The sequence below is a fragment of the Sinohyriopsis cumingii genome, chromosome 8 (assembly GCF_028554795.1).
Source record: "Sinohyriopsis cumingii isolate HCF-2022 chromosome 8, ASM2855479v2, whole genome shotgun sequence".
Taxonomy (NCBI): Eukaryota; Metazoa; Mollusca; class Bivalvia; order Unionida; family Unionidae; genus Sinohyriopsis; species Sinohyriopsis cumingii.
In genome coordinates, this window is record NC_142968.1 from 37,762,685 (window position 1) to 37,783,213 (window position 20,529).

At 37.0% G+C, this 20,529-nt stretch overlaps 1 protein-coding gene across 1 annotated transcript in view; it reads right to left on the bottom strand.

Moving 5' to 3' along the window:
• LOC149793311 (BOS complex subunit NOMO1-like) overlaps positions 1 to 20,529 on the bottom strand; it is a 185,666-nt gene that overhangs the window by 16,985 nt on the left and 148,152 nt on the right. The window contains exons 23-27 of the mRNA XM_089967278.1: positions 17,783 to 17,910; positions 14,747 to 14,888; positions 4,130 to 4,216; positions 2,449 to 2,559; positions 146 to 247 (exon numbers count right to left, since the gene is read on the bottom strand). Coding sequence (XP_089823404.1) covers positions 146 to 247; positions 2,449 to 2,559; positions 4,130 to 4,216; positions 14,747 to 14,888; positions 17,783 to 17,910 — 570 coding nt within the window. The remainder of the gene's footprint in view (positions 1 to 145; positions 248 to 2,448; positions 2,560 to 4,129; positions 4,217 to 14,746; positions 14,889 to 17,782; positions 17,911 to 20,529) is intronic.

Consider the following 20,529-nt stretch of genomic DNA (forward strand, 5'->3'; position numbering starts at 1 on the left):
TCTAGTATTCTTAGTGTAGATCTAGTATTCTTCACATGAATAAATGTAGCAAATCTGAATCAAGCCAATCTTGGTAAAATCCTGTTGTGTTCTGAATTGGAATTTTTTTAACAGAGTTAGAACACTGTTATCTAGCAGGGCTTACTTGATCATCAATCTGCAGCGAGGGCAGGTAGAAGAAACTGACTACACCCAGAGATACTGTCTGAATTGGCACACCTTGGTTGTCATCTCGGAACAAGCGAACCTGAAAGATAGATAAGTGAATGTTATGGGCACACCACCTACCACATGCACTTAGGTAAAAGTCAGTTCATACTGCTACAATACTGATCCAATGTAACAGCTGATATGGGACTATGTTGCTTGTTCTACTAATTAATCTGAATAAACTGCACACACCCAGATCTGCTGGCACATTCTGTGTTGGCAAATCTGGATCTATGCATTTGCTGCTGGATCTGACATACAGACAAATATAGATGGCATTCTAACAAACAGAAAAGTATAGATGTATTCTGACATACAGACAAGTACAGATTGTATTTTTATACACAAGTATAGATTGTATTCTGACATTCAGAAAAGTATGGAGGTATTCTGAAATACATACAAGTAAACATGGTATTCTGACATACAGACAAGCATAGATGGTATTCTGACATATATACAAGTATAGATGGTATTCTGACATACAGACAAGTATAGCTGGTATTCTGATGTTCAGACAAGTATAGATAGTATTCTAACATAGAGACAAGTATAGATGGTATTCTAACATACAGACAAGTACAGATGGTATTCTAACATAGAGACAAGTATAGATGGTATTCTAACATAGACAAGAATTGATGGTATTCTGATGTTCAGACAAGTATAGATGGTATTCTAACATATACAAGTATAGATGGTATTCTGACAAACAGACAAGTACAGATGGTATTCTGTAATACAGACAAGTACAGACAAATAAAAGATGGTATTCTTACATACAGACAAGTACAGATGGTATTCTGACACACAGACAAGTATAGATGGTATTCTGATGTTCAGACAAGTATAGATGGTATTCTAACATATACAAGTATAGATGGTATTCTGACAAACAGACAAGTACAGACGGTATTCTGTAATACAGACAAGTACAAACAAATAAAAGATGGTATTCTTACATACAGACAAGTATAGATGGTATTCTGACACACAGACAAGTATAGATGGTACTCTGACACACAGACAAGTATAGATGGTATTCTGACACACAGACAAGTACAGATGGTATTCTGACATACAGACAAGTATAGATGGTATTCTGACACACAGACAAGTATAGATGGTATTCTGACACACAGACAAGTACAGATGGTATTCTGACATACAGACAAGTAATGGTGGTATTCAAAGATCTAGATTCTGACTGAACAATCTAAGGTGTTTGCTGAAAAGAATTACAGTAATACATCAAATGGCTTTCACCAATATGTAAGCATGGTAATTTTGACATTTATCTTCAGCATGATAAAGGTTTTGGAAAAGTTTTTTTTGTACATAGTGTTACTGGGGAGTTCTTTTTCTCAGAATAATAGGTAACAAAAATATTTCACTAGATTTTTCATCAGGTCACAAAACAATAAAACAGGATGCAAATCTGCTATCAACACAGTATAATTAGAACTACTTATTAATGAAATAAGCTGTAACAAATCAAATCGAACATCTGAAAACAATTTAAGATTACTGAATTTGTCCAATATTCAAAACGATAAATTCACACATTTTTAAAAGTTGATAGAGAATTGGAAAAGAAAATATTTTGTGAAAGTATTCATATACCAGATTGAAAATTTAGAGGAAATAATTGCTACAATTGGAAACTCTGTGCAATACTGAAGTACAGTGAACTTTCTTTATGACAACCAAGTTTGTTTCTAGTCATTTTGTCAATGCAACAATTCCACTGTTGTAACATTAATGCCTGTAATATAACTGAGTATGACTCAGCACTGTTAAGCCAGCATGTGGAAATGAGAAATATTTATCAAAAATATCAATGTATGCTTCATATTGTTGCAAATATTTTGAACAATTTTATACACATTTTCCAACAGTGAAAACTATTTTAATATTTTAAATATAATAGTCTTTTCTAACCTCAGGCATATTCCTAACAACTGTAAAGTTCAAGATAATTACTATGCCACTTTGAAAAAAAAAAGAAAAGAAATATGCACGCTTGTTACTGGGAAATTCCTGTCAAAGTCCATTATCAAGATCAAACTTACTATTCAGCCATTAGTACTCTTCAAATATGTTTTAAAAAATGAATATTCTGTTTTAATGAAAGTTGTTGTAACTAGAGTTGTCTGTGTACTGTATATGAGTCAGAAAAATGGGGTCTATTTTCAACCATTCAATAGAATTTTTAACAGAAAAGTTATGGGTACTCACTTTCAGTGAAGGCAGGTAATCTGGGTCTGTAACAACATTGCCACTGATATCCATCTGGTTCATTCTGCGGAATGCAATTATGTTGACACCTTGGAAATCTGAATTTTCCACCTGAAAATGATAAGAGTAAATGAAGGAGATCATAACTGCTATACTGGGGATAGGGGAGCTTTTTTTCATAAATATGTAAACATTATACATATGGACTATACTTATCTCTTTATTAATTTGTGCATAAAATATTTGTGGCAATAAATGTAAACATCACATATAACTAACTAGATCTGCAATCTCTGAGGGTTAAAAAAAATGTATTTATTGCCAGGACTTAAAATTTACTGGCATAAAGAATTCCCAGGAATCCATGGAGATGCATGTTTCTTCTGTCATTTTCTTTTTAACTGCTGAGAACTGAAACCATCATTTTCTTGAAAATACCCCCCAATAGTTTTGTAAATTATGTTTCTTAAAACAAAAATTTACCCGATCACGTTAACATTGCGAAATTAAACTCCACTACCTCCTGAATCCAGTCCTCTTGAAACGATGAACAGGCCTCTTTGTGTATGTTTCATGTAGACAAAGGGAAGAAACTCTTACCAACAACCTCCCCTTGACCAGTGATATGACAGTTTTAAGTAAGGGTTGTATCATAATGAGACAGGCTAAGTATTCTCTGAAAAAAGTAATTTACGTTGGGAGGGTTTTAATGTAATGTGATCAGGTATGTTTTCTCAAAGAAACATAATGCACCAAAAATATTGCTTTCTCCTTTGAATTTTGAATTCATTCATCGATCAAATTAACATTAGAATAATAGGTAACAGAAGGTGGGAATGTTGAGAATACTACCTCTACCTTCAAGGGAAGAATGACTGGATTCACTATGTGAAGGATAGCCCACTATCCTAACTTGACAGCAGTGCAGCTTAAAGTTATGTCATCCATAACAACTATACCTGGCTAAGAAGAGAATTATTGAATTCTTACCACTAAAATTTAAGGGTGAATCTAGAAAGCAATACACTACTGCCCAAGAGGAAGTCATGCTGACATGAACTAGTGGTCATCTGGACAGCAGCCACGGCAACCTAAACCCCAGAGACAAAAACTCAAGAACGTTGCCTGTGAATGCTTCCAAAAGCTTCTTTTTTGTTTCAGACTGAATGTTACATTCAAAAGTGAGGCTCACAGATATCACTCTCATTTCTTAAGCTGAAATATTAATGAGGTGATTCTGACCTTTTGAAAATTTAGAGTACACCAAGCATAAAAACCACTTCAGCCACAAAAGAAGGGCTTGACCGGTGATATACTCTTTCACCTGGGTTTCTTGTTTCACAACTTTTACTGTGCACTTGAAGTAATGTTTGGGACAGGGTCTTGCCATCTGGATGACCAAGGAGAATGACTAACTGACAGATGGATGGTTGGCTCATGGCTGCTATGCCTAGCTGTCGATTGGGTGGACAGCTGGTATCAGAACTATTCATACATAAGGTGTGGCAAAAGGTCAGATTGGTCAGTCTTATGCCTCTCTGGTTCCACTTACCAGAGCACTACCACACATGATAAAAACCATATATATCTTCTTTAAAGTAGCATAACCAATGCACAGCAAATAACAAATAAAATCCAGGTTTGCAACAAACTGAGGCACTAAAAGAAAAGTAGAAATTACCAAAATAAATCTAGACTTGGGAGCAGCCCTTTCGATGTGCTTGTTGACATTTCCAATCTTCAGACGAACTTCGTATGTACAGTTTGGCTGAAGAAAAAGATGAAACTTTATATCAGCAATAATAAACAAATGAATGCACTGTCATTAGTCGTATAACTTCAATTCAAAACTTAGTCAATTCAAATTTCAGTAAAAAGGGAGTTTCAGCAAGTAAGAAAGTGGAGTTTTCAATCATAAGATCAAGAGAAAAGTGGTGTGTGAAAATGATTGGTACCATATAAACAGGCACACAAGTCCGAATGCAAACTGCACAAACCCAGATCTGCCTTCATATCATGTGCCAGCAAATCTGAGTCTCTGTATTTTGTTTGGAGTAATCAGCAGAACAACATGGACTATGATCTGATGTATGTTGTTTGTTGCTGGACTTGACTTATAAGTTAGTATACATGGTACCTAAACTGAGCAATGAATCAGTGTTTAACTTCAAAGTTTATAGAAACAATCAAATTCACAAAAAGAGAAATCAAAGAATGATACTTATTTCTGGAATACTGCTTTGCATGAAAGGGAAAAAATGCTAAGATGCTCTCATATATCAATTTTAATACAATTTTTATTCAAAATTGCTAAGAAGAGAATCAACAACATCATAGCTGGTCACAACATTCCACACCTGGGGTAGCCCTCAACAACATCACAGCTGGTCACAATAGTCAAAACCTCGGGTACCCCTCAACATCACAGCTGGTCACAGTCCACACCTGGGGTAGCCCTCAACAACATCACAGCTGGTCACAACAGTCCACACCTGGGGTAGCCTTCAACAACATCACAGCTGGTCACAATAGTAAACACCTGGGGTAACCTTCAACATCACAGCTGGTCACAGTCAACACCTGGGGTACCCGTCAACAACATTACAGCTGGTCACAATAGTCCACACATGGGGTAGCATTCAACATCACAGCTGGTCACAATAATCCATACCTGGGGTACCCGTCAACAACATTACAGCTGGTCACTGCAGTCCACACATGGGGTAGCCTTCAACATCACAGCTGGTCACAATAGTCGATACCTGGAGTAGCCTGCAACATCACAGCTGGTCACAACAGTCCACACCTGGGGTACTCCTCAACATCACAGCTGGTCACAGTCACAACTGGGGTACACATCATCACAGCTGGTCACAGTCTACACCTGGGGTAGATCTTAACAACATCACACCTGGTCACAATAGTCCACACCTGGAGTAGCCTTCAACAATACCACAGCTGGTCACAATAGTAAACATCTGGGGTAACCTTCAACATCACAGCTGGTCACAGTCAACAACATTACAGTTGGTCACAATAGTCCACACATGGGGTAGCATTCAACATCACAGCTGGTCACAACAGTCCATACCTAAGGTAGCCCTCAACAAAATCACAGCTGGTCACTACAGTCCACACATGGGGTAGCCTTCAACATCACAGCTGGTCACAATAGTCGATACCTGGAGTAGCCTGCAACATCACAGCTGGTCACAACAGTCCACACCTGGGGTACTCCTCAACATCACAGCTGGTCACAGTCACAGCTGGGGTACACATCATCACAGCTGGTCACAGTCTACACCTGGGGTAGATCTCAACAACATCACACCTGGTCACAATAGTCCACACCTGGAGTAGCCTTCAACAATACCACAGCTGGTCACAATAGTAAACATCTGGGGTAACCTTCAACATCACAGCTGGTCACAGTCAATACCTGGGGTACCCGTCAACAACATTACAGTTGGTCACAATAGTCCACACATGGGGTAGCATTCAACATCACAGCTGGTTATAACAGTCCATACCTAAGGTAGCCCTCAACAAAATCACAGCTGGTCACTACAGTCCACACATGGGGTAGCCTTCAACATCACAGCTGGTCACAATAGTCGATACCTGGAGTAGCCTGCAACATCACAGCTGGTCACAACAGTCCACACCTGGGGTACTCCTCAACATCACAGCTGGTCACAGTCACAACTGGGGTACACATCATCACAGCTGGTCACAGTCTACACCTGGGGTAGATCTCAACAACATCACACCTGGTCACAATAGTCCACACCTGGAGTAGCCTTCAACAATACCACAGCTGGTCACAATAGTAAACATCTGGGGTAACCTTCAACATCACAGCTGGTCACAGTCAATACCTGGGGTACCCGTCAACAACATTACAGTTGGTCACAATAGTCCACACATGGGGTAGCATTCAACATCACAGCTGGTTATAACAGTCCATACCTAAGGTAGCCCTCAACAAAATCGCAGCTGGTCACTACAGTCCACACATGGGGTAGCCTTCAACATCACAGCTGGTCACAATAGTCGATACCTGGAGTAGCCTGCAACATCACAGCTGGTCACAACAGTCCACACCTGGGGTACTCCTCAACATCACAGCTGGTCACAGTCACAACTGGGGTACACATCATCACAGCTGGTCACAGTCTACACCTGGGGTAGATCTCAACAACATCACACCTGGTCACAATAGTCCACACCTGGAGTAGCCTTCAACAATATCACAGCTGGTCACAGTCAACACCTGGGGTACCCGTCAACAACATTACAGTTGGTCACAATAGTCCACACATGGGGTAGCATTCAACATCACAGCTGGTCACAACAGTCCATACCTAAGGTAGCCCTCAACAAAATCGCAGCTGGTCACTACAGTCCACACATGGGGTAGCCTTCAACATCACAGCTGGTCACAATAGTCAATACCTGGGGTAGCCTTCAACATCACAGCTGGTCACAACAGTCCACACCAGGGGTACCCCTCAACATCACAGCTGGTCACTTCAGTCCACACAAGGGGTAGCCTTCAAAATCTCAGCTGGTCACAATAGTCCACACATGGGGTAGCCCTCAACAAAATCTCAGCTGGTCACTATAGTCCACACATGGGGTAGCCTTCAACATCACAGCTGGTCACAATAGTCCACACATGGGGTAGCCCTCAACAAAATCTCAGCTGGTCACTATAGTCCACACATGGGGTAGCCTTCAACATCACAGCTGGTCACAATAGTCAATACCTGGGGTAGCCTTCAACATCACAGCTGGTCACAACAGTCCACACCAGGGGTACCCCTCAACATCACAGCTGGTCACTACAGTCCACACAAGGGGTAGCCTTCAAAATCTCAGCTGGTCACAATAGTCCACACATGGGGTAGCCCTCAACAAAATCTCAGCTGGTCACTATAGTCCACACATGGGGTAGCCTTCAACATCACAGCTGGTCACAATAGTCCACACATGGGATAGCCCTCAACAAAATCTCAGCTGGTCACTATAGTCCACACATGGGGTAGCCTTCAACATTACAGCTGGTCACAACAGTCCACACTAGGGGTACCCCTCAACATCACAGCTGGTCACAGTCCACACCTAGGGTAGCCATCAACATCACAGCTGGTCACAATACCCCACACCTTGGGTACCCCTCAACATCACAGCTGGTCACAATACCCCACACATTGGGTACCCCTCAACATCACAACTGATCACAAAAGTCCATACCCAGGATACTAATAAGGTCATCTACATATGATTACAATTATGTCTACCAAATTTTATTTGTCTTTCAAAAGTGGTTTCTGGCCTAGTGGTCTAAGGTACTCACCTTTATGGATTACTCAAACATCTCACCTCTGTCATGCAGTTCAAATCTCCTTTTACCCAAAGTATGTTAGAAACCTTGCCTGTAGCTTCCTGTAAGTCTGTACTTCTTCCCAGGTTCTTTCACCACAATATATACTGGCTGCCATATACAGATTTTCACGTGCTGAAAAATGGCTCTAAACCTCAAACCATCACCAATATGGTTTTTGCCTAACTGTGCAAACAAGGTTTTTGTCACAAATATCTAAATTTAAAAATATGAACCAAAAAACTGAGAAAAAAAAATAAAAGTCTGAAAATAAAATCAGAACATCAACTCATGACCATGATAAAGTTTTCGAAATCTGATTAATCTAAAACAAATTTTGGAGGAACATAAAAAAGTTATAAACATAGACAGCAGCAAAACACCATGCCTCATTCTATTACTGATGTAGGGTCATAAAAAGACCCTCGAAATAATAATCTGAAGATGTAACTACACGATGTGTAATGGTTGTACTAGCAACAAGTACTGAGAAAAGATTCTGATTCTGACCTAAAGAGTGTGTCTTACATTTATTAATAATTTGAACAAAAGTCAAGAATTTTCTCAACATAAAAAAGAACACTGTGAAGTAACGCTGATGGCATCCAACTATGATCCAGGAAGTCTGCTGATTTCACCTAGGTGACAGGATGGTCATGAAGGTGACTAAGATGGTCCAATCCCTCCCCCTCCCCTCAGCTATTCATAAACATCCTCAACCTTTTGATCTAATGTCCTTCCTTGGAAAACCTTAGGGCTGTTCCAGTAAAACATATATTCCCCATGGGGATGGCACTTCAAAAAGACTTCCATAGGAGGTTGTGTTTCAAACTATTTTGATTCTGACAGTGGAAGGTTGGTTAGGAAAATCACTTCTGTTGTGGGTTGTGTTAACAAAATGGGAAATCGCTGGTGGGGTTGTCAGAAGAAGAAAAAAATATATATTTAAAATCACATCTAACTCCCTCATAGTGATCTAACGTGAATAAAACACTGGGTCAGAAAATGATGCCAGTACATGTAAGTGCACATAATTTGTATGAGTTCATGTACTTTCAAAGCAGTGATACATGTTCTGCAAATTACGTCAACATCACAGATATAAAACCTGTGCTTTGCCAATATACAATTTTTATTAAACTGTTAATTTTAAAAATGCATTTCGCGATGTAATTTGCACTGTCAGTAGCGGTCTTGCAGCACTTATGCAACATCCAGATAGTTGGATACTTCGGTTCGACATGAATGGCTGTTAAACTAAATTGATTGGTTCAATGGGCCCTGGAACTAGCATTTTATGGACGTTTTAACCTTATTTTCTTCATGGAAGTTTTACAAATGCATGTTTCGAATAAAAGCCACACAGGAACCCAAAATGGCTGGTAGCTATGATGACAATGAATTTCATGATTATCGGTCTTTTGGACATTGGGAAAATGTCACTGGAAATACCAGTGTGTGATTTTGAGCCTAAAATTGATGTTGAGTGTGAGTCCAATGTATGAGTTGGATGGACAATATGCCGGTTATATTTATTCAAGCAGACTATGGGAATGTTGGACTTAAAACCCTAATGCATTATTAGGGAAGAGAAAAAATCTGGTATAAGAGACAGCAAAGCACTGATATAAGAAAGTGGATCTTTGGCAGAGTTCATGTTAGTTTGGATGCGACAGTAGCCAAGTGTAAGAAAGTGTGTGATGCCTTGCTTAGTGTTTTGAATAAGATGTTCCTTGGATTGACAAAATTCAGACTCTCTCTGATGGACAAACAAGAGTTCTATCAGTGTTATAAAGAATGTAGAAATTAAACTCAATGGCAACCAATAGTTCTTATAATTTGCATAGTTTTCTGGGAGGGGACTGCAATTTATGCTAGTGGGACTCCTACTTTTACCAAAATGGGAGTCCTGGACTCCTAGTTTTAAAATCCTAGCAAGACCTCTGGCCAAACTTTTCATTTTGGAACAGAGATATTCAAGAGAGAATACCCATACCTGTGAGATGTTGAAAATTACACATATGTGTTTCAGACAGCAGGCAATGAAAGGAGTTCTCAGCACATAATAATATTCATATACAGAGCAGGAGGATTACATTAAATTCAGAAACAATTAACAGATTAATGCTCATAGGGAACATCAGAGAATCCCCATACAACATAATAACATATGTGTAGATCTCTAGTTGGCAGAACCCCTATGGCAACAAAAGAATAATGCGACAAACTTTTATATCATGCAGATGTATTACCAAATTTAGTACAAGCTCTCTATATGCAAAAATTAAATGACATTAAACATAAGAGACTGACTGGTCTGTGTAAACTCAAAGCAAGATGGATAAAATTTGTCCTGTTTATGTTCAGTTCTAACTTCTTCCGATGTATATTTTGATCATGGTGATATTTTCTGCAGAACTTTTGGCACTTAGTTCCAGGTCATCATTTGGTATTTGTATTACATATTGGATTACTATTATCTAGTACACAACATTTTGAAGCAGTGTCATTAATAATGATGAAATTGATGAAAAAATACTTGATGTCATTCTGATATATGGATTCTTTACTACACTACTAATCTGCTCAGCCTGATTCTTTTTTACCATCTCCTTTAGTTTTACTGGTACCAGTACCTTTAATAAAATTGTAACTTCTATTTTCTTGCAATCTAAATATTTGTAATCATGTACTATTGTCAAAAGGTAAAATGTGCTTACTGTTGTAAAATCTAAAACTATTAATTAGCAAGGGACTAAAGTAAAAAGTGGGTCAACTTTATGTGTTAGAAACAACAGAATAGTTGTACAAGATGTATTTTGCAAAGTCATGGAACCAGAACTCGTATTGTCACCACATATTCCATTTCAATAATAATATCATTATTTCTGCATATTCCTATCAGTATTTTCCCAGTGATATTAATTTTCTGATCTGATGTTGTTTGTTTCTTGTGCAATTTTTACACATCAAGAATTCTCACAGTATCATTAAAAAACAATGCTATCTGCATCAAATTGAGTTGTTTGAGAAGAAATTCATTTTTCTAACTCAAAAATCACTGAAGCTATGAGTTCTGGCATTAAAGTCTCACATTAAATAACATTTAAACTAGCCATGATAGTAATTTAGGATGCAACTGTACTAATTTTTCACCTTTGGTATATTCAAATCTTGAATGTGATGGAGGAACATGGCTCCAAAATAAACACATCAATTTTAGAACCTGTTCATTGACTATGAATCAAGTATATAATCCAAGTCCAAATGAATTGTTAGAAATTTTTTAATTCTTTTGATAACATCGTAATTAGCTGTCAAATATGGAGTAACCCTCTGGTCTTTCTGTCATCCCAACCATGACCCCACCACAGCCACGTGACCATGCCCAATGACTCCACATTAATTATCGCTATACAACTAGGGATGACATCTCTTTGAATATTTTGATTTCAGTAGAGCCTTAACAGAGTGGAACAGTAAGAAAGAGTGACAGATATTTAAGTGTTAGGGAGATATTTAACAATGGCTATTCCTCCCATCATCACTTCCTCATTGGAGATCACACACACACACACACACACAAAACTTCCCGAGATCCTGGCAGCATCCCTACAGGGGACATAACTTGACTTTTATTTGATTTTATTGGTCTATGGTTATCCCAAGGTATTTCTGTTACTTGAACATTATCTTACAGTGTGTCCAGTCAGCATGTTTGAAAAAGGCTCACAACCTTTGAGAGTTGCTGAAGGACTCACATTACTACAGATATGAAAGAACAAGAACCATACTATAAATCAGTGAAGATAAAATAGAGTAAATATGGGTTTGACTGTCCCTGATCGGCTGATAATGAAAGTAAGATTTTAGTAAAAAGAATCTTTTGAAAGCTTGTCCTACTTGTAACTGAAAAAAGTGAGAGACATTATTTTATTAACATAATTTCTGTCCCTTTACAGACTTGAGTTTGGAAGACTCTTTACTGAAATCAGCACCTGACTCTTTGGTGCAGTATTGAAATCACACATTTCAAATTTGTGTAGGTCCAGAAAATGTTGCAGCTGTTATGGTTTTGTTTTCACAAACGTTGTCATAGATGTGTCTCAGTCTATACTGTTTTAAGTTACTGAATTTTAATATCATGGTGTTTGCAGATGTTTACAGTGGGAACTAAATTAGTACAGCGAGTCCTGAATTGTTGAGTTTTGTACTGAAACATGGAATCCAAGCAGAATACATCAAGAAATGTAGAGGTTTTCAATCTTGGATTTAGTTTCCCTGTTGCATTTCACATTGATATGCATATTCACAAACATTTAGTATAGTAGTAGAAAAAGTAATTGACAAATTTAGATACATATCATAAACAAGACAAACAGTATGGGGGAGGGGGGACAAGATGAAAAGAACAGGCTGGAATGGAGAAGTATAATAAAAACAATAATGAGTAGAAATGTGCCTCTTTTTTCATGTGTGCAACATTTTTTTTCCCTCAGCTTCAGTAAGAAATTACATCAACGGGAAGACAATAAAAAGTGTACAGTTAATAAAACCAATGTGAATTTTGCTACTTAAAAGATGTATCAAATTGATTTTAACCTTCTGGTTATATCTGTTCTGGTCTGTTTCTGTCCATTCTGGTGATTACATCCACTAAATCAGTATGGTTGTAAAAAAAATTGGCAAATTTAGCAGATTATGATTACTGTTACACACTGTACTTCTGCCTGAGAGATGTGAATAATTTTATTTCTTGGTTTGTTGATTCTGGTTGTTGCTCAGTTCAAATGCTTCATTGAGAAACATTGATGCGTTCTCATATTTTGTTACAAATATTTATTACAGATGCATATCTCCAGATATTTGGTGAATATACCTTGAATAAGTTATACCAGTTCTAGTTGGAATAATGGACATCGTAAGAGAAACTTTAAGTGAGCTAAAATGTAAACTTTTCAGCAGTGCATGATGCAGGATTGCTTAAGACTTCTCATATGCTCACCATGAAAAATCCATTTGTACAAACTGATGATGACTTTTTGGTAACTGTCAGAAAGGCATAACTGACGATATTCCAAGGTCTACAAAAATTACTAGAGTCAAAATTTATAAACTCATACAGCTGGGGCAAAAATGATGGACTATTATCTTTGCTGTTGTTGCCGCAGTTGATTAGTTGGTTGATTTAGTTTGGTTTGGTTTGTTTTTTGATGTTTTTTTTTATACAAAATATTAGGTGGAGAAAGAACCCTGAAAGACCACCAACCTAAATTGGCTGATCTGTGACAAAAACTCACTCTGTGAGATGTGCAAGTGACGTAAAAGCAAGCACCTTAGTACACTTAGGAACATGGAGCTTCTGTTGATTTGATGTTTATCTCCAACTGCCGAAGTCATTTAGACATGAGGTCTCAGTCTTCGGTAGATCATTATGGCCTTTACACCATTTTCAGATGAAGAGAATCTATATATGGCAGCCAGTTTTACTGCTTAAGAAAATCCAAGTACTTCTGAGACACCAAATGCCACTTATGTAAAACCACTGACCTTCCACAAGTAAGTGACAACATTCTCATTTACACATTGGAGGCAAGTAATCACATGACAAGCATATTGTACCATTCGGCCATGAAAGCCCCTCAGGCCATAGGTATAAGACTCATATGAAAGACTAGAAGTGGGAGATAGAACCTGTGACAACTGGATTGAAAGTGCAGAATATTACTGCTAGGCCATCAGTGATGATGATGTTTTGTTGACAATACAGTTAACTGCAATGACATTGATTTTATGAGTACTTTGGGAAAAATGATTCCTTTACTTTCATCCATATTTTAAAATCTAATTAATGATATAAAAATATTTCACTTGCTGTATTTCTTTTGTTTTTTTAAACTTTATATTAGTCCTGCAACAAGCATAAAAATAAAACATTGGTAACTGAAATATATGTTCTTACAAGATATGATATAGTGTAAAAATAGGCAGAAATAATGCAACATCACTTCCACAGGCATTAATGTTTTTTTCTCTGACAAATCATGAATTATAAGTTTACCAAAACATTTATTGAAAAAAATAATAACAAGGAATCATAGCATCTAACCACACAGTTAAAGCAATACAAGATTTAACTATTATTCTAATCAAAAGCAGCATGCCTGAGAACAAAGAAAAATAGCAAAATATAGTAATCACTTTAGTAAGCACACAGTTTAGTAAGGATACAAATTCATCATTTCTGTATTAGAAATCCATGTTATAAAATCTATATTCATGGATGTTAAATTAGTAGGTATTAAGGAACTGATCAATGACATATACAATAAACCACCATGAAAATTTGTGATTCACAGTATCAGAGCCATACATGGCTGACAGATAGACAAACAAAAGATTGATTATAATGAATGAATACAAATAAAAATATGCAGTAGATTATATTATCTATAAGTATTCAGTAGAGTACCTCCAGCCAGCTGTCATTTAAATCGCTTCTGTCCCCAATCTAATATTAAAATCGCTTCTACTGCCCACTAACCCATAGCCAGAAATTATGTTAAAAAAATATACTTCTGTCGGGGGAGTGTTTTTCAAATAAAACATATCTGACGGTACATCATAATTTTTTTAAATTGCTTCTGTTGTGGGTTGATTGAATTTGAAAGTGCCTGCCCCCCCGGGGAGGGAGGAGGTATATGTTTTACTGGAACAGCCCTTAAAGATATCACTACATGCATGTGCACTCTTTCGGTCCATCACTTTCAAATTGTTCAAATCTAAGAAACATTTTCTGTAACACATGTTGTGGACAATTTGTTTCACTACGTAAAACTTAAACCCCCCAAAAGGTGCATGGATGATAAACAACCAAACTGATGAATGCCTTCATTCATAAAATTGTCTTACTTCAAGACCCCTGATTCTGTACTGTCCATTCTGATCAGTCTTGCTTTCCTCTTGATACATGTTACACCTATCCTGTCCCATAGCCTCAACAATCACCCCTGGTTCTGGCTCACCGTTCAGAGAAGTTACCTGACCATAACAGCTGAAATTCAGAAGGACAATTTTAATCTAAAAAACACTAACATCTTTCTCTCGAAAACTATGGTGAAATCTGGTGAACATAAAATCATTTATATCATTAAAACTGTCATCTTTCTCTCGAAAACTATGGTGAAATCTGATGAACATAAAATCATTTATATCATTAAAACTGTCATCTTTCTCTCGTAAACTATGGTGAAATCTGGTGAACATAAAATCATTTATATCATTAAAACTGTTCAGCTAAAAAATATTCAAAGCAGAAATAAACAAACTGATTATACATAACTTTGAACTTATATTCAAAGTTCAGAGAATATTATTTTGGTTTTTCTTCAACATTTCTTTAAAAGGCATCAAAAATTGATTTACATTATTTTAAATGGTGGGACTTTATACAATACTTTGTCAATAATCGAGAGTTTACATAATGTAAACATTTTTTTTCTTCCAAACAGTATTATATAAATGGCAGATAAGATTCAAAGAATATTATAGTTTTATGTGTTAAATGCCATTTTTCAGCATATGGTAGGCTGTATATGGCAGCCAGTATAATTAGTGGAGGAAGAACACAGGAAGAACCACTGACCCACAGGGTGCTACTGGAAAGCTTCCATCTCATACCTACACTGGCCAAGCCAAGATCTGAACCTATGCAAAGGTGAGACATAAGTGATCTGTTAGACCACTTGGCCACCCTGGGCCCCTCATTTAAAGAATAAATGAATAAATAGACAAATCACAGAATGCATCAATACCTTGTGATCCTGTCCATCACATTACCAAAACACAAACAGGATTCCCTTGAATGTATTGATGTTCAAATGGCTGAAAAGTATTTTCAGAATCCCATATAAGACAGTTTCTTCTTTTATCTGCAGTGAGTTGAAGCTATCTCGAAAATTCTTGACTATGGCATTCAGGCTGATGTAAGATTGGCACAAATTTCATGAGACCAACTAGATGTAATCTTTTACTGGAAATCCATGTTGATGTGATGTGATGTGATTTGCATTTTTAACGTAACTTTAAAAAAATTTCAGTCATATTTCTACGATGTCTGCAATGTGGCAGTTTATTGAGGCATTATGCCGCAGTCATGTAGCATGATGTCCCACCCAGTCCCATTATCCTGACACCAGGCCAACCAGTCCTAACACTAACCTCTTAATGATAAGCACCAAATGAGGCAGCTGTTAGGATCATTTTAGTAAGTCTCTGGTATGACTCAGCCATGGATCAAACCCATGACCTCCCCCATTCGAAGTGGATGCTCTAACCACTAGGCCACCAGAGTGGTCATCCATGTTGATATGACCATACATGCAGTATGAGTTGTGATAACAAGATTTCAAGATGGATTCGGATCATTTTCATTTAAGAGCAACTAGACAACAGAAGAAGTCGTCTGGTTAAAACCACATGTCATTATGACCATCCATTCAATTGCAGTATCAATACTGAGATTTCCAAGATGGCTGCCATGTTGACCATGACAAAGGTCATATAAGCACCATTTTCATTTAGGTCCAACAAGGCAACATATGAAATCTTCTGGATTTTCAATTGGCTACCATGATGGATATATTGTATGCCAATGCAGCACCATTTTAATTCAGGACAAACTAGATCTTGGGAAGAGTATATTTATAGTTTTGGAGTAGTGATAACAAACAGACCAGATGGATGACAGAGAGACAGACAGACAGACAATGAACAACAGGCAATTCCATAAGCTCTTCAGGTCTATGACCATTAGAGCTACAAACAGCAGCTGCTGCTGTGGGCATGAGCTTAGATAGCTGGTCTACTGTAAAAGCCATAATATAATTAATCTGAACCTTTGGTTTTGTATCCCATTCTATCTGTCCATATTTCTTGCAGATCTAGTAAGACCTAATGAAATGAAACCTGTTTATAAAGGATGCCTAGGTAATCAAAAATTATAATCCTTAGTGTCTTGTACATAAAGGTTAAATATGTAATGGTTTGAGACACTGAACCCTCATCTCTATATATTACAGCTTTGTTGTATTCCTTATTATTTTTGTTATTCCATCCTACATTTATTCATCATGAAGGCCTCATAGGAGATTAGCTGGTAAATAAGTTTCATCCTCTTTTTAAATACAGTAGTGGTAATACCAGTAGTACCAGTTGTAGTAGTAAAAAAGGAATGATGGATAGTTGCATCTAATTCATGTTCTTTGAAAGCAGGTGTTTGTTATATGGAGGTGTCAACTATTTCGAGATTTAGTGTTCACCTCATAAACTATGAGGATGATAACTTCTCAATTTGAGTCTCATAAGGGTCAGTGGTTGATTAAGACACTAGGAGATATCTCAATGAGACTATGGGTCACAAAAAATGATATGAAACAGCGAGACCATGGGTCACAAGGAGATATCTCAATGAGACTATGGGTCACAAGAAGTGATATGAAACAATGAGACCATGGGTTACAAGGAGATATCTCAAACAGTGAGAGTATGGGTCACAAGGAGATATCTCAAAAAGTGAGAGTATGAGTCACAAAGAGAGCTCTTAAACAGTAGACCATGAGTTAAAATGAGTGCTATGAAACAATGAGACTGTGGACCATAAGGAGAGATCTTAAACAGTGAGACTATAGGTTATAAGGAGAGACCTCAGTGAGACCATGGGTCAAAAGGAGAGAGCTCAAACAGTGGGAATATGGGTCTCAAGGAGAGATCTCAAACAGCAAGATTATGGGTCATAAGTGTATGCCTATGATGGATATTAGCTCATTAAGAGATATCTGAGATGGTCAAGCACCTGGCTAGCTATATGGGATCCCAGATTTTAGTCTTAGTCAAGCCACACAAACCAATATCCTTTAAAAAACAAAAAGAACATAAACCTAATTTTACCTGAAGGCCACTCTTACTCCCATGATCTTGATGTCCATTGTAGTGCCCTCAAGAACATCAATCATCTGAGAGGATGGTTCAAACTTGTACTCCTTCATCATGGGCCGCAGGAAGTACTGGCCTGGACTCTGCAACATGATCAAGGACACTCATAATAATTTTTTTATAAAACTCATAACCTTTCTTTTGTACCAATATAACTATTATAAACCACATCAACTTATACCCTTGCCTTAACATTGGATCCAAATGCAAACTGCATAAATACAGATCTGCCATTGCATTATGTGACAGCAGATCTGTTGTTGTTGTTGTTAAAAGGTTTAATGCCATTTTTCAGCACAAGATAGACTATAAATGGCAGCCAGTATAAATGGTGGAGGAAAAACCTGGGAAAACCCTGAAAGAACCACTGACCCACAAGAAGCTATTGGCAAGTTTCCTCACATATCCACAATGGTTGAGCCCAACACTTAAACCCACGCAGACAGGTGAGATGGCAGTGAGCCATAATGGTAAGCGTTTTAGATCACATGGCCACTCAGGGTCCCACCAGCAGATCTATATCTATGTAGTTTGTAAAGAGCAACCTGGTTAACAATAAGCATAGACCCTGGTCTGCAGGTTCATTATGCTGTTTGCAGTTGGACTCAACTTCTAACCTAGTATATAAGGTACACAAAAAAACATTACTGGGTTTCCAAAACAAGAATCCCCCCCCCATGGAGTCATTTAATAATATAGCCACAAAGCATAAGACGATGGAGGTATTAAAGCAATGATAAACTACAAGCACCAACTACAATAAAATTCATACAGGTCATCTATGTGTTCTGTACTGACTATTTCAGTAATGAATGTAGCTGCATTTAATTTGATTACACATGCAATTAAATGGCAATTATTCACTTTATTTGGATCCTCATACATCCCTATTCCTTTGGATGGTCATTATTTAATGCCCCGAGAAACAGGTATGGCAAAAATCAATGTTAAAGTCCAGGTACATTTTTAGATGCGGTCAACCTAAAGGTGTGACCCAATACAATCTGGATTGAATGTAACATGCTGCTGATGTCACTACAAAAGCAGTGCACGTTAAATGTGCTCCCCTGTTATTTGCTATCACAAACCCAACATCCTCTTTCTTGACCCAATATAGTACCTGGCCACCACTGTAAAAGTCCACAGTGATCAATAATTTTTTTAATGACATTTATGGGGCAGAGTAATCAACAGTCAGGACTGAATAGACTTGGTTAAAAAACTGCATTAGTATTAAATGTTTGAACAACAATTAACAATTTCAGTAAATGTACCTACATGACCAAATTGACATACATTGTACATTAATCTTTATCATCTTCAAATACTTTCTTAGGACCATATCAGATCTTATTATATAAGTCCCATGAAAAACTCATGATGACATCATGTTTATTTGCACCATGTAGTTGAAATGGCATTAACTCATTTAATAAAACAATTATGAACCTCTGTTTCAGGTGAAGTTTTATGAACCTCTGTTTGGGGTGAAGTTTTATGAACCTGTAAACCATTTACATTGACCTCCAAATATTCATGAAGCTCAAGTTTTGAGTGGGAGTGTGGACTTGCAAAGTTTTGTGAATACAGGCGTGGGGGAATTAAATATCCAAGTTACTGGTCCATAAAACTTCATATTCACCTCCAAAATAAAATATTATACCACTGGACACAGCTAAATGTGTGCCAATAAGTGTTATGTATTTCAGAGATTGAACATTTACATGCTAATAAAATGCAATCATTGTTTTTCTAATCATAAGAGTGGCATAAAATTCTGTTTAAATGTATACCATTATACTACTTGATACAATGAAATATGTGCCAATCAGTGTTATGTATTTCAGAGGTTGTACATCAACATGCTAATACAAAATAATGTTTTTTCTAATCATTATAGTGGCAAAAGTGCTGTTGTAATGTGAAACTAGTGTTTTTCTAAATGAAAATATAATTTTTAGGACTAAGTACTTCAAATAAGTGTATAATCAAAGGATATTATTAAAACAGCAAATCTGGAACAGAAATGGTACATGTTCTAGTACATATAAAAGCAGAATACATCAAAATGTTGTTCAAGGTAATTGTTTGTTTAAATGAAATTTCTCTGACACCCACATTAGTTAGTGGGAAAAATGTATGCCATGAACCCATATTCCGTACATTCAATAACTGATTTTTATATTTACAGTAACTGTGGCCACATTTGATACCAAATCAGCATCCTTTAATGCGATGATGATTTCTTACAAAATTTTTTTCCACCTTTCAACCTTCACCTATATTATAACCAGTATATCAGTATATACTGTGCAAACAAAAATTGTTTATCTTTTAAAAACAATAAAGGAAAAATGGCAGTCTATATGCCTGCTTCATGTTTTATAGTTCTATATGGAGGCAATAGTCAGGCATGCAACCTCTGACCTTTACCCCAGAATCAATAAGTTTCTTTATTTTAAGTGCTTGCCATCCACAAAGTTTGGTCAGGGTTGTTCCATTTAAATATACATGCTACTCATAGATGGCAGTTTTTCTTTAAATATACACTGCTCTGATTACTTAAAGAGTCTTCCTTACCCAAATTGGAAGCCATACATAAAGTCTGGTCAAGGTATGTTATGTAAAACAAATGTTATTGTACAGAAACATAGCTGCCAACCTTCCAGGCTCATAATTAGTGAAAATAGGGATAAAAAGTC